This window comes from Crotalus tigris, unplaced genomic scaffold, assembly GCF_016545835.1.
Source record: "Crotalus tigris isolate CLP2741 ecotype Arizona unplaced genomic scaffold, ASM1654583v1 scf7180000019409.675750, whole genome shotgun sequence".
Classification (NCBI taxonomy): domain Eukaryota; kingdom Metazoa; phylum Chordata; class Lepidosauria; order Squamata; family Viperidae; genus Crotalus; species Crotalus tigris.
Window position 1 is genome coordinate 596,934 of NW_024097523.1, and position 25,478 is coordinate 622,411.

Consider the following 25,478-nt stretch of genomic DNA (forward strand, 5'->3'; position numbering starts at 1 on the left):
ATGTAGTTTAAAAGTGAGTGAACCAGAAAGATAAACTTTATCTAGATCTTTGAGCTTGAACAACAATCAGGGTATATTAGGATTACCAAAAAGGATAAGAAACAAAAGGGGGGGAGGAGGAGTGGGAGGAACAATCAGTGGGTAAGATGTGTGAATACACAGACTTTGAAGGCATTCTCTAAATACCAGGGTCAGCAACTTGGGTCCTGCAAAGATTTTAAGTAACTCTACTCAACTTGCCAAGAGTTAGATCATGAATGGCTCAAGGTTGATTCAGCATCCCATCCTTCCAAGAAGTCGGTAAAATGAGGACCCAGATTGTTGGGGGCAATAGGCTGACTCTGTAAACTGCTTAGAGCGGGTGGTAAAGCACAAGTCTTAACCACAAGGCTTAAGACTTGAGGGTCCCTCAAGCCCAATGTTCCCCAAGACTTTTTAAATTATTCTTTTAATAGAAGAAAGCTAGCATACTCTAACAGCTTTCAACAAAGCATTTATAGCAATGCCTTTGTTCTGCACAAAGGTCTAAATGGACAAGCAGAAAGCATCCTGCAAAGCACATTTGCCGTCTGTGATATTGTATTTTAATAACAGTGGCGGCACAATGGTTAGAATGCAGTATTGCAGGCTAACTCTGCTCACATTGCCAGGAGTTCGATCCTTACTGGCTCAAGGTTGACTCAGCCTTCCATCCTTTCGAGGTTGGTAAAATGAGGACCCAGATTGTTGGGGGCCATAGGCTGACTCTATAAACCGCTTAGAGAGGACTATAAAGCACTGTGAAGTGGTATATAAGTCTAAGTGCTACTGCTATTTTGTTACTTGACTGTTTTTATAGTCATTTCGCAAATCAGCAAGCTTTTCATGGAGGTCATTTTTTTTAAACAAAGAATCTCAATTTGGTCTCAAAATTTTCATACATTCATTAACCACAAAGAATGCCCATCCCTGCTATACATATGTAGTTAATAGTGCCAATGACAAAAAATATGTCCTTGCATAAAAAATCTCCCTAATTATCCTTACTGTATGGCATGGGATAATTAATACAGCATGATCTACAGCAAGGTATAACCTCTGCCCATCAGAATTTTCTTTATTCTATTAACAGTCATTGCAAAAGGTAAGCTGATTAAGATAATGATTGCTCCAACATTATCTAGTGCATTTTCCACAAGTAGGGCTGGATCTCCAGATGATACCAATCACTGACTGAAATTCACCCCAGCTCTCAGTGCAATGCCTTTCCAATGACAAACTTTTGAAGAAAGACCACATTGTTTATTAGGGCTGTGCATGCTTCAAAAATTACTTGAAAGCACTGCACAAAGCCCATCACATAACTTGTACAAGACCAAAATGCCACTGCTTTAAGGAATATGCTCATTAAAATTAATGCAACTAGAAATCTGCTTTAAGAAATAGTACAAAGGGGCTTGTCCTTGGGCAAGGTCCAAAGCACTTCTTTTGAAACATTTTCAAAAGCTGCAGGCACAGCCATATTGTTTGTGTCTTCAAATAAATTATTAGGCAAAGGAAATGACGTTATCCTAAAGCACATAGCACATAATTCTACTAGTCTTTCCTTCACTGCTGCATTTAATAGTCAATCACTATAATATTTAAAATGCAACAATACTAGCTTGAATCTGGAGATATCTAGTGTGAGCAAAAAGGCATTCCTATTTGCATAAGGCAGCCAATCAAGTTCTTTCAATTCCTACTATTGTCTGCATTCTCTATTATGCAATTTCAGAGAAGCTCTGGAACTTTAAAAAGAACTTAACAGGAACATATGGGAGAAAAAGCTCTCATTTTGTATCAAATCTCTGTTCATCTCTACATCCAAACCATTACATTTTGACAGTTTATATACCCCTCCTGCATTCATCAACAAAATGGTTTGTTAAAAAAAAAAAATCCTTAACTAGAAGAATATGGGGGGAGGGGAAACTGTTCTTGTCTTCAAAACATTTAAACCACATTTTGTTTGCAGTTTTCAACAAGATAAAGATGTTTACTTCTTACTGCTGTGCACTGATGTTACAGTTATTCAACAATCCAATCACCACATTACGCTTATCTTTCTTTCGAACAATCAATTATCTACTTACTTCTCCTTCCTTGGGCCCAATTTTTCCCTAGTGACTTCTGCTAAGTCATCCAACCAATTCTTGCTCCTGGAAGTTCATTCTAAATCAATGGTTCTCAACCTGTGGGACGGGACCCCATTTGGGGTCGAACGACCATTTCACGGGGGTCACCAAACAACGCAGTCTGCCATTCCCCCCCCCCTTTTCCTTAGCTGTGCTACTCCCTTTTATTCTATTGGCTTTTGAAAGCCAATAGAATAGACTCTCTTGAATAGAGTCTAATTCTATTGGCTTTCAAAAGCCAATAGGAATTGTCCAGGCTGTCTCTGCCCTGCTGAGCCCGCCAAAAGTCCCATTCTGCAAATGGTGCTGCACCAGTTTGAGTAGTCCTCGACTTACAACTGGTTGAGTAGTCCTCGACTTACGACCGGTTGGGGGTTGCAGCATTAGAAAGGTTGAGAACCACTGTTCTAAATCTATCATTTCAACTTATTTTAAAGAGAATAATTATAACTCAATAGGAGTCATATCCTAGTTATAAGATCAGGTAAGACTTATTCTTATTACATAATTCTTATTATGTATTAATCCTGGACTAAACAAAACTTATCATAATCAGGCACTTCCTGTCCTTTTCTTACTGCTACCGTATTGATTCTCCTCTGTCTATATCCCAATCACTCAGTTCACATCCGTCCCTTCTATCTGTCTGGTCTCATGATCTGCAGTTTGCAGGACTAGCTGCACTTGAGGTAAGAGGACATGTTTAATAGGCTTAAATTCATTGACAGAGACAGAGAGATCAGTATAATGCTGTCATCTGCTCCCAGATATTGGGTAACCTAATACACAGCACACATATGCAATTATATATGAATTCTAGTGGTTTCTGAACATAACAGGTTGGTACACTCAGGACACATCAGGCATATGAATCAATGAAAACTGCATTATATATTTTATTCTAATCCTGATCTGAAGTTTCCAGAGCCTTGTAGTAAACTAATTCTGTCTATTGCACATATATTTCATAGGATTTTATACAAAATTGATTGAAGTTTAGCTACAGTATAAGGAAGAGGAAGCAAAAAAATATCTAAAGCACTTAGTTTACCATCATAACTTTTGTGCATCTGTGAAATCCAGATTTTGGCTTACTGCTGCTCTAACTTGTTTTCTGTACTACTAATTTGTCAGTGATGCAAAACTACATAATAATTTCTATTAGGATATAACTTGTACAATGCAGAATTTGTATGACAGGTTTTTTTAAAAAATTTAAACAATGATAAATATACATCTAAAAATAATGTCTTCGGGCTGAAACATTCTTTCTGCAAGATCATTTTTACACAGCTAAGAATAGCTTTCTAATTATAAAGAGTATGAAATTTTTTCTCTCTGGGCCAGTTTCCTTTCATAACTGAAAGACTTTGTAAACCTGGAAAACTTGCAGATTCCTATGGTAGCATGTTTAATTGACTTTAAATTTGGTGTAGAACCAATATAGGCAACACCTACACTAAGTTCTGAAACATGCTTAAGGTGAATAAGCTATGTCTACAGATCTTGGGATAGCTGTACACACCCAGCTATTTCATCCTTGTTATGTTCAGATCTAATTGGACCACTCAAACAGCATTGCAGGCTGTATCTAGTTAAGGTAAGATAAACTGCTCCTGTGGCAACCTAGATTTGGAGATCTAATTTACAAAATTTAGCTTGACACCAAACTAATTCACCTTTTCAAAGCCCTGAGGAATTTTAAATCACAATTAGATCTGTTTATATTCTAGCATATACTTGGAACACATTACAAGGGAGTAAACTGACGGAAACTATGATGAAACTGGGAAAAGTCAACCAAAGAGTACTTCACATCACTACCATATGCAACTCATTTTCTTGTTACTCAATTTGCAATTTTCCCCAGGGATACAGTCTGTAGTCAACATGCTGGATCAGATTTCATGAATACTTGTAGGAAAATGCAAGGCCCATGAATTTGCAAGTCAAAACTGGTGAAGACAGGCATTCTCCGAACTTTCTTCCTGTGAGAAGATTCAGCAGCAGACAGAAACATTTGCCAGGATGCAGACAGAGAAAAGTTTAAAAATCATAGCTTTAAACATTAGTTTCCACAACTCAAAAAATAAATAAATCAATGAACGGTTCTTCTACAATCACAATATGCACATGCACACACACACATTCCCCAGGTTCTTTTCACAATTACATGCATGCACAGTTCACAATTTATTTGGAGGCTTCAACAGGGCCAACACCCCAATTAGGCTAACCTTAGTTAATTAGGTTTCTTTTCGCAACAGCTATTGGCATTCTAAAAATCTGCATTCTGCCACACAAACTCTTCTCCTTTGAGTGAGAATTACTGTGTTATCTGCATGGGGGATTTTTGACAACAGGACAAATAAAGATACTAGTCACCCCTTTGCAGTTTGTTTTTTTCAAGAGCCAGGGAGAATAGAAGCAAATCGTTCCTTACCTTTGTTTGAACTGCATCCCCCCTCTCAAACATCATCTTTAGTTTGCTTAGAGGAACATTAAACTTCTCTATTTTCCCTGACGATTCTGAGATTTCACTGAGATTCTCCAGCTTTCCTATGTCTTGTCTGGATTCTCTAAGACAATTTTCCATTTCCCCACTTTGAGATGAATGTGTTTTATCCTCTTCGCTGCCAACACTGGGATATCTGAACCGGCCAAACACTCTGGAAGAGGACTGAAGTCTCAATCTTGGACTAATCCCTGAGGTTTTGTTAATTTCTGCTAGGGAAGCAGAGCCGCTTTCAGTTCCACCACCAGGGCTGACAGCCTTCTGCCTAACCTCAGCACGGCAGCTTTCCACAGCTTCCTTCCGGACTTCCGTCCCCAAGCTTGGATTTTCCCACTTCTTCTTCAAGATGCTGAGGTTCCCCCTTTTAAAATGAGGGGGAAGTGTGTCAATGCTCTAAAAAAATGAACAAGAAAGTGAGACCGGTTATAAAAGTTGTCCCGAAGTTCTTTCTCCAGGGAAGAAAGGAAGTTAAACGCTGAGCACACACAGTTTCAGACAGCTGTGAATAGTTAGAACTGTGCCACATGGAGCAAGGCTGGATCCAGGGTAAGGAGGGGAGAGGGGAGGGAAAAGGAAAAGGAGCTGAAGCAGGAAGTGAGAAAGCAGGATGGCCTTATATGGAAGCAAGGGACTCCACTGAAGGAGAGAGCTAGAACCAAGCCTTTTTGCCTCAACATTCGGCACAAAGGAAGGAGAGAACAAAAGCCCACCTTCTCCCAGGCTGCTTCTTTTGACAGTGGCCATCTCATATGGCAGTGTTTCCCAAACTTGACAATTTTAAGGCATGTGGACTTCAACTCCCAGAATTCCACAGCCAGCATTGCTGGCTGTGGAATTCTGGGAGTTGAAGTCCTCATGCCTTAAAATTGTCAAGTTTGGGAAACACTGCCATATGAGATGGCCACTGTCAAAAGAAGCCCTGCTCCCCATCTGCTCCACAGGATGACAAAGAGGACCCAACAGCAAGTTTAAAAAAAAAAAAATATGGAGGCTTATCTTTCAAAGAACCTGTCACTTTTTTATAAGCATTCATTGATAATATTTTGGTAATTTTCTTCCTAACTGTGCCAGCCATTAATTTTATTTCTTTTTACCTATTTATTAAAGGTTGGTCACACATTTACAGGGATTGTGATTTGGACCCCCGATTAAATGATTTAAAATAGAAGGGTTCTAAAAGATTTAAGGTAGGCCTGGAAAACATTGTGCCATTCCTGTTTAACACAAGCATTTTACTTACTTAATGGGGCAACTCCTCTGCCCAACTTTTTCTAAGCAAGCCGTTCACAGCAGTTGGCAAGATCCAGCTAAAAAATGGAAAGGGACTGCAAAGCTTTAGGTTATTAAAACAGGATAAGCGACTATTCTGGGATTACTTCTCTCTGTTATTCTTGGGGCCACATGTGAGTTCCACCTTGCAAATCAGTGAGAAGAAAACATAACTTTCAGAAATAATCAGTTTTCTGTCCCATTTCAAGCACGTTTAAATTTGCAGAGAGAAGTAATAGTGTAAGATCAGGGAGTCAGAAGTAAAAAAAAAATTGAGGGGGGGGGGAGCGGTACAGAACCACATAAAACAATGTTGTCAATGCTTTTATAACAAAATCAGGTTCCCAAAAAGTATTCCGTTGCATCTGAAAATCTGGCATATACACTACACTGTGACTCATATTAGACACTAATTGAATTCGTCTTTGTTTTAACACCCCTATGCAAAGCTCACTTTTGTGGCCTCTGCTGACCTGACTCAGAGTTTACTATTCAATCCTGTATGTCAAAAGAATTATCAGCCAGACAGAGTTGCTACCTAACAGACACAGGTCCAAGAGTCAGCTCTTTAATACTGTGAGTCACACATTAGACAAGGAATGCTAAAAGGAGGGGGGGGGAGCCAAGTTTGATAACAATCAAAAGCAGGACAGAGAGTTCTCAAGCTCACCAGAACAAAACTTCATCTAACACAGAGAATAATCAGTTCCAGCACACAAATACTCTTAGTATGGTTGGAAGGTTATGCTGAGCAGACAGAACAGAATCAGAAGCCTGGATAAGGTCAAACATTAGCAAAAGCTGTATCCACATTCAGTGCCCTAGATTAGATAATAGAGGCCAAAATCAGCATATTTAATCAGCAATCTGTTTAAATTCAGAGCTATTTAAATGAAACCACTTCAGTGAACATAGTAGTGGGGAAGTTACAGAGGCCATTCTAATTGCACTTGTGCAATACAGAGAAACTCCCAGGACTGAAGTTAATAACCAAAGAATCTGTTATGGTTTAATCTCCCTTCTCCATTTATGTAATTTTTACCAGTGTTGCAGACGTCATCATCTTCCATTTGTAGCCTTTTTCAGGTTTTCCCTTGTGCTTCCATCTTTTTTCTTTACCACCACAAAGATGGAATATCTGTATATATATTTTTTGAATGATATGATGGTAGCTTTCTAAATGTTCCATCCCTTATATAGGTAGTCCTCGACTTACAACAGTTCATTTAGTGACCGTTTGAAGTTACAATGGCACTGAAAAAAATGACATATGACTGTTTTTCACACCGTTGTAGCATATCCCCATGGTCATGTGATCAGACACTTGGCAACTGACTCGTTTTTTTGGGAAACACATTTTATTGGTTTTTTAAATTTAAAAAAAAGGTGCTCAGGACACACCGTGGTGTTTGGGTAATCAAACATTCAGCAATAGAACCATATATAAATAACTCAACTCAATACATTCAATGTCCCCTCTCTATTTTCCTCAACTAGCATAATCCGTTTAAAATATTCCATTTCTAATTTAAATTTCTATAACTGCTAAACCTGTTTTAAAACTTTGTAAATTTACAATTACCATAATCAAATTTAACTTTAAGTCAACAAGTTATCAATTCAGGTATCCCTTCCAGCTATATTCTAATTCTTAATCTCTTATATCCCTCATTTTATCACAAATCTCATTTATTTCTTCTTCCACTACACAATACATATCCTAATTAAAAATTTGATAGTAATGAAAAAGAGTCTCTTTTTTCTTCTTGTGGAGGCTGTGTTTAATAAAAGTTAAATAGTGTCCACCCCCATAATTCTCACAGCTGGATCAGCTTATCTTTTCTCTTCAAAGGTAATTTGAAGGTCCATCTATTCCATCTCCAAAAAATAGCCAAAAGTTGCAATAATAGATTTTGCCACTACATGTCCTAAGTTGAAAAAAAAAAAACTTTTCCAAACACCATTTTTCCTTTTTTCTTTCTTTTGAAATATGTGAAAAAAGAAATAATCTTCCAGCATAAAATGATAGTACATCTCTTAGAAAAAATTTTTTTTCTGTACCCCAAAACATATGAAAATAAAATATAGTCTTTAAAATTTTATTCTATTCTTCTGTAACGCCTTTCTTCCCAAGCATGTAGAAGCTGCTTTTTCAAGCCAGGGAAATAATTCCAACAAGGCTCTTACAGGAAAAAAAAAAGCAAGATAAAATGAAGAGAGGAGCAGAAAAAGAAAAAAAGTCTCACCCGGATTCACCATGGTGGTTCTTACAGCTTAGATGTTCTTTGACTTGCGGTTTGAAGCGGCAGGGTGATCGGGCATTTTACTGGCCGATCTTCTTCTCCGTCGGCCCTCAGAGATAGCTTGGACAGCTGGAGGAGCCGCCGCTCCTCCGCAGCCGAGCAAAGCCTTCTCGACCTTCCAGGGCGACTTTCGACACACATAAGGGTCTACGGGCAGAGGAAAGGCTAGCCGACGAGGAGACAAGTCTCCTCGTACGACTAGGGACGCTGTGAACTGGAACCAGAAGTCCCAACTGACTCATATTTTTGATGGATGTGGTGTCCTGGGATCATGTGATCACCTTTTGTGGCCTTCTGATAATGTCAATGGAGAAGCCAGATTCACTTAACAAACATGTTACTAACTTAACAGCTGCAGCGATTCATTTAACCACTGTGGCGAGAAAGGTCATAAAATGGGGCAAAATTCACTTAACTGTCTTGCTTAGCAATAGAAATTTTGGGCTGAACTGTGGTCGTAAGTCAAGGACTTCCTGTAGTCAACTCTGTCTTAAGTTATTTTCTCCATTTTCCTCTGGTTGTAGAGGTTTTTGCTTCTTCCTGTATCTTTTCTAGGTGTCTCTCAAACCAAGAGGACTGACTGAGGGAGAGAACTCATTGCCTGCAGAGCAGGGCTGTTCTTTGCCCTCCTGCTCCTCCCCCTTTCCCTTCCACCATTAATTCAAAATCTGAAGATTTGGTGAGACAATCAGCCCAGAAATATGATTGCTTTTTCCTGTTTCTAAAATGTTGAGTCCAGCTAAGATGCCTTCCCTGTGAAGATGCAGTCCTGGTTCTCAAAGAAGATAAGCTCACACTAATTGCCTGACTTCATAATCGGGGGTTTTCAGGTGCAAGTTGTTTTGAAGTATGCTTAGGGCAGTGGTGGCGAACCTATGGCACGCGTGCCAGAGGCGGCACTTGGAGCCCTCTCTATGGGCGCGTGCATCGTTGCCCCAGCCCCACCTCCCCCTGCAGCCTCCTCCTCACCAGCAGCCCCCCTGGAGGAGAGTCATCCCCCGGGCACAGCCCGCACAGAGCAGTGCAGCCAAGGACATAGCTGGGCAGCAGGGATAAGACTCCGCCCTTGCGCCCCATAGCATGCAGATGATGCTGTGGGTGTAGGTGGAGGGCGTGACTGCCATGGCACTGCAGGGCTGCCTAGGTGATCTGCGGTGGGCCATAGAGGCGGTGCATGGGTGGGCGGGGTGGGGGGCAGGCGGGCAGGGGCGGAACAGGCAGGGCAGGAGGTGGAGCAGGGACAGGGGGCACTTTTTGGGCACTCAGTCTCTAAAAGGTTCGCCATCACTGGCCTAGGGACTCTTATCTGTGGACAGGGAAATACTATTTCAAGGCAGTGAATGCTGGTCCAAAAATGGCAATATATTCTGCCTTGTGCTTCAAAAGGTGATCTAAGCACTCACTGCACACAATTCCTGACTCACCCTGATTCCCAGCTCCTGGGAATGCACTCTGCAGTAGCAGAAATTTGGAAGGCCAAATGTTTGCTACAGGGAAGACAGGAAAATGTTACTGATTTGCTTATATCTGTGAAGAAGGTATTTTTAGTGGACCCCAAAACAAGACAAGACAGTTAATAGTAAGTGAATACTGATTGGCTGACAATTCCTTATGTTAAACTAGGGGTCCCCAACTCCCAGTCTGTGGACCAGTACCGGTCTGCAGCATGCACAAATAAGCGAAGCCCCATCTGTGGGATGCAGGCAATACATGAAACCACACTTCCTCCAGTCCACGGAAAAAGCTCTTTCCATGGAATTGGTCCCTGGTGCCCAAAAGGTTTGGGGCTGCTATGTTAAAATATAACTAATCAGAATGGTATTCTGAATACAACTGGCACTGAAGTTTCTGCTCACAGAATCAAACTTTGGAACCAAAATATAATATAAATTAGAAAATGAAGCTAAAATCCTCCTGGCATGTTTTATTCCCAAAAACAGAACCAGGCATATATCGGCATTAGGAAGATTATCTGTCACCAAGGCCATTTTTCCAATGGCTGGTTAAAGTATTATTCATAAGTTATTAACTTGGTTGACTATTTGCTACACCTAATGCTGTTTCTTTTCTTACCTCTGTTGCCATTAAATGGTCATTTATAGTACACAGGGCAAGTTGAGAAAAAGGAATGCATAATTCCTTGGCTTTTGTTTCCCTTCCTTCCCACCAAACAGCACGAGCCACAGGGAAAATACCTCTCCCCCCCCCCCAATTTCTCTCCTTAATGTAGTATGAGAGTTGGGGAGGAGGCAAGCTCTGACAGATGGCTACTCCAGCAGCTTGCCTTTGGTCAGAACTCCTTCCAGCTTAAGGTTTAGGTGGGTGGGTTCAAAGAGAGCCTGGCTAGCAGTTGAGTGGTACAGGATAGGAGTTGTGTGTTGAAGCCAAAGAGAAAGTTGGTTCTCCCACTGCACCACACTGTCTCCCATTATTAGTTAGCTGTTAGTTAGGTTCCTAATTAGGTTCCCTTCAAATATGAGTTTAAGTAAGTGAAGATGAGGATATAGAGAAAGCAAGAGAGAATGAACAGGCTCTCTGCCTTCCCCTGTACTGCACAGACCTCCTGGTGCCAGTTGGGTGTCAGCTGGGCTGATCCCTCTTTTAAGTCAGATCTACAAGCAGTCAACCTGGCCTTGGGAAGAGCTATGCCTGCAGCAGCCTAAAGTGGCCAATAGGTGCCAGGCTAATTCCACCCTCTAAGAAATCACCACCAGAATGCTTAGAGAACAATATCAGAGCACACCTATGGTAAAGATGCCATGGGTTATTGATTACTTAAGAGGAAAATACAAGTTTAATACAAGAATCACTAAGGATAACTTTAATTATGCTGCTTCCAGGAATGTGTTGGGACATTATAATGACATGGCAACCGCCCCCATATTTACTTATTCATATTGTCATGAGGAAAAATTAGGAAAAATTCTAAGCAGAATGACTTCACACCTACATAGATGAAAAGTACGAACTTTACATCCCAGAATAAAACTTGGGCTATCTTGTGCCACTGGAAGGCTGCTATAAAGCTTTCTTTTTGGCAAATGCTTTTGCTATGTCAAATGTCCTATTGTCAAAATTTTGAGTTAATGATTAGAGAAGTGAATAGCCTGTACCTCAGGACAAATCAGAAGCAACTTCAAATAGTCTTAAGGCCAGATTATTCTCCCAACTTTCTTCATGCTGGAGCAGGAGGCAAAGGAAGATGCTATTGTTCTCATTCTCCAACACGACATGCATGTCTGGATGTCTTTCCTTTCCGACATGCAGTGCAATATCTACAAAGGAATGTGCTATGCAGCATGAGCCTAGGCTTAGCACACTGGGCAAAACCCAGTCAATTGTGGTTTATTCAGTTAAAAATGTGTAAACAATCCATGGCTTTGTACAATATGTGAATTCAGCTACTGTGTCTTTATATTATTCTTGTGTGCTTCACTGGAAGGATATGTGTATAAAAGGCTTAAAAATTATTGTTTGCTTTTTATAGAACAAAAAATAGAGACTGTACTCAATTAATACACAGGTAAGGAGTGCAGGGTGGCTCAGGAGAGTGAGAGAGACCCTAGGACAGTGGTGGCGAACCTATGGCACGCATGCCAGAGGCGGCACTCGGAGCCCTCTCTGTGGGCATGCGCGCCCTCGCCCCAGCTCCGCCTCCCACCAGTAACCCCCTGGAGGAGAGTCGCCCCCAGGCGCGGCCTGCACAGAGTAGTATAGCCAAGGACATAGCCAGGCAGACTTTGCCCTCACACCCCATAGCATGCAGATGATGCTGTGGGGTGTGGGCGGAGGGCATGGCTGCCATAGCGCTGCAGGGCTGCCTGGGCGATCTGCGGCAGGCCCTGCAGACGGGTGGGGCAGGGGGCGGAGCAGGCAGGGCGGAGCAGGGGGTGGTTTTGGGGCACTCGGTCTCTAAAAGGTTCGCCATCACTGCCCTAGAAGGCTCTGTTCAGTACCTAAAAATCCTCTCTGCCAAAATCCAAGCAGGATGTTCAGCCACTGAGTAAAAAGACACTTGTAGGTGGCCTGTACTGGGCCTCCTCCACTTGCCTGGAACTTCCTCCACGCTTTACCTTACCAGGCTGCCACTCAGTTTTCTGTTTGGATTTCAGTTCCCTCTTGTCTCTGGGGGATGGCTAAAAGAGTTGCCTGCCAAAGGATTTCACCTCCTCTCTGTGCATGGAAGGAATCTGATTTCAGCTCTGTTTCTGCACCCTGCCAAAGGAGTTTAACTCCCCTTAGCAGGAAGCTCTTTCAGAGAATCCCCAGACAAGAAGGAGTTTCTTGGTAAAACGGAAGCCCCTTCCCTGCTGGCTTCCCCCACTGACTTTCTGCAGAGAAGGTTGCAAAGGGCCATCACGTAATTGTGGGTGCTTGGCAGGCAATCATAAGTGCAGACAGATTGCCAAGAATCCAGATCACGATCTCATGTCTGTTCAATGTCTTGGCATGGCAGGAAGTGCTTTATGGGCTGTAAAGCACCCTTTCTCAGACCACTGTAATTCTGGACGTTAAACAAACTGTTGTAATTCAAGGACTACCCATAGTAACAAAGGATTACAATATTCTGATCATATTAATTTGTAATTCTAGTTTAGGTGGGATTACGATATTCCCATTTCAGAACTGAAGCTTTGAGTCCGAAACAGTATCTGATAACAAAAAATCTCTGAACAGCTGGAAAGTATTACTTGGAATAGCAAAGATGTTATTTTGGAAAGCAATGGCATGTTAGCTTTATTTTTTTCTTCAGAACTGCTACTTTCACGAATAAAATATAGATAATCAAGAACCAAGATCGACCTTATTTACACAAATATAAGGAATCAGCTACAAAATTAACATAAGCAAAGAGACAGAATTATGCAAACACTTTTCTCTAAATTTGAAAGTTAGCATTACAGCTACATAAAAGCTGAATCCAGCAGCCTAATATGCTTTGAATTTAGGACAAACAAGTTAGCATCTCAGAAATTTGAGTGTCAGGAAACTTACTTGATTTTCTCATTAGTCAAGCCTCGTGAAGACAGGAAACTGGGTCATAGCAAAGTCTAAACCGGGGTGGGGAACTGTGGCCCTTTTATCTGTGGACTTCAACTCCCAGAATTTCTGAGCTAGCATGGCTGGCTCAGGAATTCTGGGAGTTGAAGTCCATAAGTCATAAAAGTGCCACAGTTCCACACCCCTGGTCTAAACTAAGGCCTAAGGCTAAGAACATTTCTCAGAGTCAGCATTGGAAGAGGAGACAGAGGAAATCTTTTGAGGAAATTCAAGAGTAACTGCTAGAGGGGATCAAAAAACTGAGATGTTATTAAGCTGTCATGCTACTACTGAATTTATAACAATTTTAAAATACTTACACTTCTTTTTTTCTCTCCAGCGGCTTCCTCAGCTGCCTTCTGGTATCTTTACAGCAAAAGATAGGAAAAAAAAATATTCCAACCACTAAACTTTTCAATGATATGTATACAAAATTTCAACAAACTAATTTTTTTTAAAATAGTAAGCTATAAGTAATTGATATCACAATTTAGAACAGGCAGGGGTAGGCAACCTTGGCTCCTTTATGACTCGTGGACTTCAACTCCCAGAATTCCTGAGCCAGCCATGCTGAGGGTAAAGGGAGAGGTTTCCAAGCTGAGCCATGCTGACTCAGGAATTCTGGGAGTTGAAGTCCACGAGTCATAAAAGAGCCAAGGTTGCCTATCCCTGGTTTAGAAGAAAAGGTGAACGAAAAATATGATCTTATGAAAAAAACAAAACAGGAAAGTCCTATGCAAAACCAAACAAAATACATATTTTAAAGTGCCACATGTGACAGATGTATATTAATATAAACTTTTACCAGCTATAGATCATTTTGCAAAATGCAAAAGTACTAATTTCATGCAGCCAGATAAATCCATATGCAAACCCACAGAAAGAAAGGGATTGTAATCCAGCTGCACCAATACGTCATGCCTCTCTCTGATAAAGTAGGACAAAATCCAACAAGTTTATCCCACAATAAAAGTGATCCTTTAAAGATAAATAAAAATTGCATAACAGTTTGCAGTAAAAGATTAACAAGGATATCCATTGCCCAATTGGTTTACACCATAGCATTAGCTATCTATAATTATTTAGTCTATTTAATTTTTGAACCTTCTGGTGCTCTCAGAGGCCTCTGATGAGGAAGTATTGAAAGCCTTCAAGCAAGAAGATTATTTCAAGATGATTCTTTCCACGTTTACATACCAAGCAGCAATTGCAGAACAAGTTAAAACCAGCAGGTGAGATAACATAAACCTGAGGCGAGTCACTGCTCTTGAAAAGGCTGATCACCACACCCATGACTCAGGCTGATCTGATAGCTTTTGTCCTACACCTCACAATTATGCCACCTCGTTAGCAGCCTCCAGATTCAGATTCTATTACCAATTATAAATCTTTCTGCTTCTGAATAAAAAAAAAACAATATAGGGAAAAAGTCAGAATACAACAGAGTTCAAGTTCCTTTTCTGGAAAAACAGATTAGATCAAAAGATGCCCAGAGAATATAGTCACTTGATACTCCAGTGAAATATGGAATGTAAATGGGGGTTCTTTAATGTGTCCCAATCTTATTCTTGGGCTAATGTAAGGAAGACTTTTTGAACTGCCTCAGGGTGCTACCTCTGTCAGAACAATTTTGCCCTACCTCTACCAAGCTTTTTCATGCATATCAGCAACGTAGGGTTCCGAAATCTCACTTCATCAAGATGGGATAATGGCAGCTGGCTCAGATTGCTTTAAGGGATCTTATACAATCATAACTGATCAGAAATGTTCTCAACAGCTATGACCCAGCATGCTTCCACAATCAGAGGGAATTTGCTTCCCGGAAATGTATTCACTACTTTGCACAAACGCTCCATTTCAAGAGTCCAGCAGTGAAATATTTAACACATAAAAATATGCATCAGCTTTCATCACCAAGTGCTCTTCAAATGTGTTGGGAATTCAAGTATTGCAGAACTTTGGAAATTGCAGGCCCTGTAGGCCCAATGCAGCTAACGCAATGTTTCTCAAGCTTGGCAACTTTAAGATGTGTGGACTTCAATTCCCAGAGTTCCCTGGCCAGCATGAAGTCCACACATCTTAAAGCCTGAAAAACACTGTTCAAGAAAAACTAAGAGAAAGCTGAAACAGCGTATCTGGAAGAGGAACACTCAATGCTACTCTATCAATTAAAAATACTCCAAAAAGAAGCACAAAATTGAAATTTGTGATTATTGTGAGAAACAAAACTTTGAGCTAAATAGTCTTCAGTCTGCTTCAGTTGAACTACTATTCAATTTCAATTATGTCCCGCTCTTCCTCCAAGGAACATAAAGTTGCATAAGTAGACCCAATTTCCAGGTTTCTATGAACAAAACATCCTTGTAAATTAGTTGGAGAAATATTCCATAATGCCTCACTGATGACACTAGTTATGACCTGCTATTGGAGGCTTTTGGTCTATAGACATGCCTACTACAGTTGCTGAGCAATGCTTTCAATGGCCTATTTGTCAGGTTTACATACTGCTTCAGTCATGACAGACAAGCATTATTTTTGACTTGGGCCATTCAAATCCATTATCTTGATGAATAAATAGCTACACTTGCTTCATTAGTTTCCTAGCTATATTTGATTTTTTTCTCATATATCGCTGAAATTTCTACCAAATGAATTAACGTAACATACATGAGAGCAGCTTCTCGTTTCTTTTCCTGCCCTTCCCTTCCCACTGTAAGTACTGCTAGCAGCACCCTGACTGACCTTTAAAACCCAATCAGTGTCAGGCTTAGTTAATCCTTGGATCCCAGTGTTGTAAGCTAAAGTAGGAAGTAAAACCAAAAATTCCATAAGAAGGCATAGCAAAATACTTTATTGTTTACCTACATGAGTGCATCTGTGAAGGCATCAGGAATTAAATATAATCTGAAGGTGAATTTACTTTTTAATTATGTAGAAGGAGAGCCATGTTGTCTGTTGTAGACAACAGACAACAGCTTTTGTGAATTGCAGCTTGGTTCATCAGCTGCAAAAAGTGGCTGGACTGATGTAAGATTTTTAAAAAATTAAACAATAAACTTGAAGACAGAGATGGGGTTGTTGTTGTTATTAAACAGTAGGCTGATCTGGGAGTTCTTAGTAAAAATGTTTTAAATCCAGATTCTACAGCCAAAGATTACATCAGTTCACAGAGACATTGCTAGATTCTGATTTGTTCAATGAACCAATAGTTTCCACAATTAAGTGGGTTATATAACATGCTGAGGCATAAAGTATGGTTTACAAAGCAGAGAGGCCAGGCTACTATCCTAGATCAAAATCTGGCATATTCATCTGAAAAAAAGAAAAAAGGCAATACAAGTATAATCTGTTTTCTCTCTGACCCGGCTGCTGTTAGAATGATCAGATGAGAATCAGATGACCCATCCCTGCCCTGGAAGTTCTCACACAGTCTCACAGGGTACAGATAGCTGATCATTTACTGATCATGTGCAGTTATTATGGTGATGGGGAAAAAATAACTTTACAACTAAAACTTGCATTTATGACCTTGGCCAGTCTGTAAAGCAAAAGAACCTGAACTATAATCGTAAGTACTTTCATGGTTTCACTTAGTGACCACTATGCTTAGCAACCGAGTCCCCAGTTCTAATTTTGATTACACCTATACAGAGTTTGGAGCCCTCATATACAGCCTCCACAGCCAATAATTGAAACAGCCAGGAGAAAAAGCAGCTCCTCGTTGTCTCCTGCTTTAGGAATAAATAAAGGCAAGGCTGTCTCCCTTACTGAAAACTACATTTATTATTTATTCCAGAAAAAGAGACTTGTAGGATTTTCCGCCTTCGATGCCAGAATAATTTTGCCAGTTCTAGCACCATAATCCTCAAATTTACAATTTTAAAAGGTAATTCTACTTTAGGCAGCATTTCACCTTGGACTGGATTAGTCTGTAGCTCAACTGAAGCAAATGCAGAAATTACTTAAGGATTTATATGCCACCCCTGTAGGTGCACACTTTTAAAACTAGCTTTTAATAATTAAAAACACTAGAAAAATTCAGTAACATTCTATTAAAATAACAAAACATTGAACAGGAAAACATTTAGCAGGATATGTTTGACTGATTCAGTAGTTTCCTGTTGGAATAATAATTTTATAATATTGTAGAACAGAGCAAAATGTGGGTGGGGGCACCATGGGAACCAAATGGTGAAACAAATGTCAGTATGACTTGTTCCCATCCTTACAATCTGCACAAAATATGCTAGTTCTCACTACATTGCATCTTCTTAAACTTTCTTTCCGATGCTCTGAAAATATCTGTGATTAACCTTCTCTCATACTAATCTGCAGTCAACTCTTTTAATAAGCAAATTAAAGCTAAAACATTTATACGCAGAAGTGACTTATTACACTAGCATTTTGGGTTTATCATTAACATCTTAATGGGGTTAATTTGTCCAAAACATGGTTGAATGGTATATATGAGCCAGCCATCTTCTTGTCAAATTATACAGTGATGGAGCACTTTTTTTTTAATTTAAAGAAGGTACACATAATTTTAAACAAGACACTCTCTTGCAGCCATCCTGCAAGCTGATAGGGCCTAACCCTAGAAGTATTCTTGGAAATAAAAGTGATGCTGGAAGCTGTCAGTTGTCAGATACTAATTTCATTTTTTAAAATTAAACTACATTCATTTTAAAAATCTATTGGGACAAAAAGCTTGGGGGGCACTGAAGAGGTATCTGGGTGGACATTGGAACTTCTGGAACTATCCTTGTAGGATCTTTTTGTCAAGAATTAAGAAATCAGTCCATCAATTACAGCAGCCTCTATATATGAATGCGCCTCCCCGCTGAAGCTGTTGGATGCTGAGGATATTCAGAGTGTGACCTTTGCTGGTCCATCTTGAACAAGTTCAGGGATAGTCGGTTCTAATTTCAGCCTGTGGAGGAGGTGCTGCTATGCTAGTGGCAGGTAAAATTGCTGAAAGATTGGATTACAACAGTGAGGCCTTTTCAATTCTGTCTTGTTTTCTTTGGAAATTTTAAACTGAACCATGCTCACTTGTGCTCTCTTTGTCTCTCTCAAGAATTCAGGGAAGGCATTTCCTGAAAACACTTAAGGCAGAATATGCTGCCAATTGTGGCTCTTTCTTTCCTTGGTTACAATGACGTTTTACTTTCCTAAGAACAAAAATACAGTTTTCTCAACTCCCTGTCTTTCTCTTTCTGCAAAGGAACATAATTGTCCAATACATAAGAAATGTGATTCAAAAACCTTATATTAACTCAAATTTAGTGTCCTGTGTAAACCAATAACCCAAAATTACAGATGTTGTGCCATCACAGAAATTGGAGCACAGACCAGCTAGAAAGCAACAAAATACATCTGGCTAAAAACTATAATTACATAGTGCAATCAAACATATATAAAGTGCAGCAAACTATGGTTTGATGGGGCATCTGAACTGAGCAGCCAAAATCTCCAAGGTACACTAGTTGCCACCACCATATTGGACCCCTCAAAAACAGAGGCCAGCAGCTCAGAGAATCTGCATAATTCCAAGAAAAGATCCTTAAATTTAGGCCCATCGTTCCATTTGTTCCTTATTAGCTCAAGCTTCCTCTATTTTCTTGAACCCTAGTATCTATTCATCACCTTTTAACTATATATCTAATAATAAAATTTTAAAAGAAAGCAAATTCCTGAAAAATACATGGCAAAATACTTTCCATTTTAAATATTCATTCCTATACCAGGCTAATGATGATTCTATTAGCTAAGCCAGGGAATTTACAATGCAGTGCCAGAACACCCAACATGTCAGACATTTCCCTTGCTGATCCTGGCCTCAAGACATTAGGGCAGTGGTTCTCAACCTGTGGGTTGGGACCCCATTTGGGGTCGAACGACCATTTCACGGGGGTCACCAAACAACGCAGTCCGCCATTTTTTCCCCTTTTCCTTAGCTGTGCTACTCCCTTTTATTCTATTGGCTTTTGAAAGCCAATAGAATAGACTCTCTTGAATAGAGTCTAATTCTATTGGCTTTCAAAAGCCAATAGGAATTGTCCAGGCTGTCTCTGCCCTGCTGAGCCCAAAAGTCCCATTCTGCAAACGGTGCTGCACCAGTTGAGTAGTCCTCGACTAACGACCGGTTGAGTAGTCCTCGACTTACAACTGGTTGGGGGTCATGGCATTAAAAAGGTTGAGAAGCACTGCATTAGGGGAATTTACAAACAATAACAAAAACAATAAATGCTACAAAGAGCCAGATAGCATTATCCTTATAGAAAATGTCTTGGGGGGTGTCCATGTTTGCTTCCTAAGCATTCTTAGGAAATAAAAAGCATGTAAAAAAGAAGTTGAAACTTTAGAAAGAGTACAGAGAAGAGCAACAAAGATGATTAGGGGACTGGAGACTAAAGCATATAAGGAAAGGCTGCTGGAATAGGGTATGTCTAGTTCAGGGGCAGGCAACCCAAAACACTCAAAGAGCCACTTGGACCCGTTCCCCACTGGTTATTCGGGTTTTCTCCCACGTCAAATTGGAAGTGTCTTGCCGACGTTTTAGTGTTTTCGGCTTCGTGCTTCTAGGAGCAATTGCTCCTAGAAGCACGAAGCCGAAAACACCAGCCTGAAGATGACGAATGAGACTTCGTCGAAACGTCGCCAAGACACTTCCAATTTGACGCGGGAGAAAACCCGAATAACCAAAGACCTACATACAAACACCCGTGAAAACCTCAGAAAACAAATATATATATATACACACACACATACATACACACATACATATACATACATACATATACATATACATTCACATACATACATACATACATACATACGTACATATATATATATATGTATCATAAAGGTAAAAAAGGGTATATGCAGTGTTATCTTCATTTTAGATGTCAAAAGGGTCTCTCTCTCTGTCTCTCTGTCTCTCCCTCCCTCTCTCTCCCTCTCTCCTTCTTTCTCTCTTTCTCTCCCTCTCTCTCTCTTTTTCCTTTCTCTCTCTCTCTCTCTCTCTCTCCCCCCCTTGGTCTGCCAGTCCTCTTCCCCCACTCTCTTTCTTTCTCTCTCTCTCTCTCTCTCTCTTTCTCTCCCTCCCTCTCTCTTTCTCCCCCTCTCTCTTTCTCTCCCCCCTCTCTCCCTCTCTCCAATCTTCTGCTCACCTGGCAAGCTGGTTTAAGCTGTTCTCCAACAAGCTCAGGGGTAGGCAACCCTGGCTCTTTTATGACTCATGGACTTCAACTCCCAGAATTCCTGAGCCAGCATAGCTGGGCTAGCTAGCTCTCTCCTGCACTTCCTGCTTCCTGCAGAGACGCAGCAAAGAGAGGAGCTCTGCCCAGTAAGCTTTTCAGCTCTTGGAGAACACCGTGAGTCCACTCTCTTTTTTTTACACACACATACACAGACACACAGACATACACAGAGAGAGAGAGAGAGAGAGAGAGAGAGAGAGAGAGAAAGAAGGGAAGCGCAAGTGCCTCTCTCTGTCTCTGCAAATGGCAGAGGAGGCTGGGAGCCGCAGGGGAAGGCTCAAAGAGCCACATGCGGCTCCGGAGCTGCAGGTTGCCGACCTGTGGTCTAGTTTAATGAAGAGAAGGACGAGGGGGGGACATGATAGCAGTGTTCCAATATTTGAGGGGCTGCCACAAAGAAGAGGGAGTCAAGCTATTTTCCAAGGCGCCTGAAGGCAGGACAAAAAGCAACGGATGGAAACTAATCAAGGAGAGAAGCAACCTAGAACTAAGGAGAAACTTCCTGACAGTTAGAACAATTAACCAGTGGAACAACCTGCCTCCAGAAGTGGTGAATGCTCCAACACTGGAAGTTTTTAAGAAGAGATTGGACAGCCATTTGTCTGAAATAGTATAGGGTTTCCTGCTTGAGCAGGGGGTTGGACTAGATGACCTCCAAGGTTCCTTCCAACTTTATTATTATTATTATTACTATTATTATTATTATTATTGTTATATAACATCACAACCTGAAAATCCCAACAGAACTTACTTGGAAAACCTCTGTAGGAGAGCTGACGAGGTGCTCACATTGACGAGAGACAATTCTTTGGCGGTTATCCTCAGGGAATGTGAAGCCCATTGCCTTCGGTTAAATGGAGATGGTTCCATTTTGAAATGCAGTAATGCCTATCGAAGAATGAAAATGACAAATTTTTATATAGAAATACTCTCCATCCCATTGTCTTTGAGTGACAGTATTTCCCCACTTTTAAAAAGCCCTTTCATGCTAGACCCTGAAAAAGACCAGAATATTTAACTTTCTTGTTTAAATTTTAAGAAACCATTCTCTCAGAAATATTTGTTTCTGATCCTCTGGATAGAGTAGATTGCAACAGCCACAATTTCCAGCCAGTATTGCCCTCGTGGAAGTTATCAGTTTGGGGAAAGTTAATCTCGCTCATTCAAGCTACTCCATGCATCCAATAAAATAAGCTGCACCTCGTGAAAACAACTGCTGTGAATAAAATTGTTAATCTGAAAATATGTTACTACTAGACTTTCTGAATCCTAGATCAGTCTGTAAAACAATATTTTTATAGTAAAATGCGTTAATTCATTAGGTATGTTTTAATGACCCATATATCAGTACATTAATATCAATATATTGTCATTAATATACACTGCCAATAAGCTATAATGTCATGGTAGAGTGATCATATCATTATTTGGATGACTGGCGTATGTGAAACCAATTCAAAATAAGCAGTAGAAGCAAAAATATTTGTTCAGGAAATAGTCAGCTTACACATCATATAGACAATGACAACTCTAAAGAAAACACAGTGAGGTACAGAATATATATCAGTCTCACAACAAAAGACTGATATTGTTTCAAAACAACAGATAGTTTCCATATAAAGGCAATGGCACTCCACTGGAAAGTACCAGGAAGTATGAGAAGGCACCTAAGATGCAATTTGTCAAACTTTAGAAGGCTTTAACATGTAGGCGTACTTTGGAACTATCTCAGACTACCACACAAGGTTAGCCTGTCCATATAGACTTTGAGTTATACAGTTATGCATGGATGAGAAAATTCATAAGTGAAGAACTTGTACAGCTTATCACTGTTTGTGTCAGACCTGGGTGTTTTTTTTAAGGAACATACAGCATTGAAGGTACTTTCCATCTTCAAAAGATCTTCAACAAACACAATGGGTTTTTAAATATGCATCTACATAACCTGTCTTTCACTCTCATTCTCCTCATCCCATTCCAATTTAAATTCTACATCAGTCTAGCCGCTCCATGTATCGTTAAAGGATGAACTGCAGCTTACAAAACTTTTTAATAATGTTGGTTAGTTGGAAAATGTGCTACTAGTAGCCTCATTTTTCTCCAACCTCAGTATAACATTCTTGGGTATAATTTTGCAATAAAACCTCTTTTCTGGTACTGGACTATCATCCATATACGTAAACAAAATGCATTAAAATGTCCTTTTCTGCATACCTTTAAAAATCAGCCTAAATACACAAAAAAGACTGCAGTTAAGAAACTTAAGAAAACCCATTACCAAATCTTCTTTGCAAGATTTACATAGAACCATGGTGGCAAACCTATGGCACGTGTGCCACAGGTGGCACACAGAGCCCTCTCTGTGGGCACATGTGCCATCGCCCCAGTCCTAGGCCTTCAGCTGGGTTTTATAAAACCTTTTCGCCGTGTGCAAAAAAAAAAAAGGCTCAATCAATCAATTTCAACTTCTCGTGGGAAAAAAAAAGATCTTGCAAAGTTGGAATTGATTGACTGAACTTTTTAATCCCACCTAGTCTGTGGTTACCACTGCAGCCACACTCACCCAATGGGCCACGCGCACCCAATTGGCCACACCCACCCAATGGGCCACACCTACCCAGCACCCCACGATACATGTGGGTTTTAGGTTGCAGTTTGGGCACTTGATCTCTAAAAGGTTCGCCATCACTGACATAGAAGGTTCATTATAAATAACAATTTAGTTTTAGTTTTAGTTTCAAAGAAAGAAGTTCAAGGCAAAAAGTATAATGCAACACTTAAAACCAGAGCAACAGAATATATTTACCGGTAGTTCAGCCATTCTGCACTGCGAATATTTGCTCTTCTGGAGTAATCTGTTACTAGCAAATTATTATAACTGCACAAAATTGTTATGGGAAATTGAAAAACCAATTCTAAAGAGGCAGATTTTAGCAGGGCACATATCATTGACTGCTCTCATTCTTTGTTTTGTCTTTCTTTCTACAACTCCTATCATCTTCTCAAGCTGAAAATTAGGATATGCTAACTTTACACCAACCTTATTAGATAGTGACAATGAAAAAAAAACCAGCAACTTATACATTCCCCCAAGTCCCTGTCATAGTTAAGCAGACACCGTATTTGAATAACAGTTGTCCTGTGTCCAAAGCATTCATTCCATCACATTGGCTAAATGTTATGTGATGATACTAAATCCTGGAATTTAGGTGAAAAGTGAAAAGTGCGAGGAGATAGTGTGAGCAGTTTCTTCCATGTGCAATGAATACAACGTCACATAGTATTATCCCTGTCAGCAAGTTAGAAAGCAAGTGGGACACACACTGCATGAAGTAATACTTTATATTTCAGAGAATGTTGTTTCCCCTGAATGATAACTTATCATTTTATCATCTTATGGGGAAAAGATATAGGGCTTAACCTCCAAGTGATGCTAAAAGTACTCAAAACCACTACAAACTGTATGTCTAATGAGTTAAACAGAAACAAATGTTTTTAAAAAGCTATTAAGGCCTATTATTTGATATGATCAAAGGGCATTTTAGGAAATTAGGCAATCACTGGTGGGGATGACAGGTGAGGTCAGAGCCCAAATTCAAATCCTTTCTTCATTGTGAAACTTATTGGGAAATCTGAGTCAATTACAATCCACCAAACAAACTTACAGAAATACCTATCCAATGATCTATTAAGCCATAAAATATGTATAGATATGCAGATAGCCAAGCTAAACACAAGTTATTTAATAATAATAAATAAACTATGATTTGTTGGGCTGTATTTATTCATGCTACCAAATTGTATATGCTTCTTTATGGCTTAATGTATTTCCTGAAACCAGCTCTTGTGGTCATTAAACAGTGTGTAACCTAAATGTGTGGCATGAACCTAGTCAACTAACTTGGTTAGGCGATCCATGGCTTAATATGTTACCATCACCCTTAACCCGCAATTGACACAAAATGATGGTTTTGCTCAATAAACAAACTAAGCGCAAGCAAGCCACAATGTGACTTAATGTGATGATTTGATTCACACAAGAAAGATATAACATGGTTTTAATTTTAGTCTTGTAGTTTTTCAACCATATTTATGCTTTAAAATGTTGTGCTAAGGGAGCTATAAAGCTACCACAAAGATTAAAAAAGGGCGAGAAAATTGTACATACGCTTGGAAGAATATAAAAGGTGATGTAATAAAATAAATATTGCAGGCCTTGTCTTCAGGCAATTGATGAGAAGGCTGTCTTTTCCTGTCCTGCCTCAGGGATTCCAAGAAAAAAAATTACAGAGAGGGAGAAGGGATAGAATTCCTTTTTTGACTTCTTGCTTTAAGCATTATTTTCTAGGAACTTGTAATCAACCAGCATTGCTGTAGCAAACGAGTCCCAGGAAGTAGCTCCAGCTTCGAACACGGATGCTGAAGTCCAACAAGAGCAAAACACAGCACACAGGAAGTTCAGAAACTGGTTCTTCCACTCTGCTTAGTGAAGAAAAACTGTAGAAACCTAGAAGAAGTCCTATTCCCCTGGGTAGAGACTGGCAGAAGGAATAGATCAGGAGTCTTCAAACTTGGCCCTTTTATGACACACTGGCTGAGGAAATCTGGGAGTTGAAGTCCACAAGTCATAAAAGGGCCAAGTTTGAAGACCCCTGGAATAGACTCTCTATTCTCCAACATAACAGGAACAGGAAAATGTGGCAATTATTGAGTATGTGCATTTGCAAATATAGGAGACCTAGTGAAGCATACTGAAAACAAAATGAGCTATTCAAACTCTCTTCAGGGAACTGAAGATGTTGCTTCTACTGAGAGTCCACTGAATGGAGATAAGGCAAAAGCTAGGCTGCAGAATGTAAGAACTTTCACCCCATTCAAGTAGCTATCATGAGAAGGGTCGGATATTCATATATAAGAAGTCTGAAACATGCAA

General features: G+C 40.0%; 1 protein-coding gene across 4 annotated transcripts in view; it reads right to left on the minus strand.

Annotated features, from left to right (window-relative positions):
- The window catches only part of LIMA1 (LIM domain and actin binding 1), a 63,455-nt gene that overhangs the window by 28,079 nt on the left and 9,898 nt on the right, over positions 1 to 25,478 (minus strand). For 2 of the 4 annotated variants that reach the window (XM_039362262.1, XM_039362261.1), the window contains exons 2-4: positions 21,297 to 21,433; positions 13,604 to 13,649; positions 4,942 to 5,064 (exon numbers count right to left, since the gene is read on the minus strand). In XM_039362262.1, coding sequence (XP_039218196.1) covers positions 4,942 to 5,064; positions 13,604 to 13,649; positions 21,297 to 21,415 — 288 coding nt within the window. In that variant the 5' untranslated portion in view covers positions 21,416 to 21,433. Of the gene's footprint in view, positions 1 to 4,599; positions 5,065 to 13,603; positions 13,650 to 21,296; positions 21,434 to 25,478 lie in introns of all 4 variants that reach the window. The other 2 variants (XM_039362260.1, XM_039362259.1) reach the window with 1 other exon arrangement.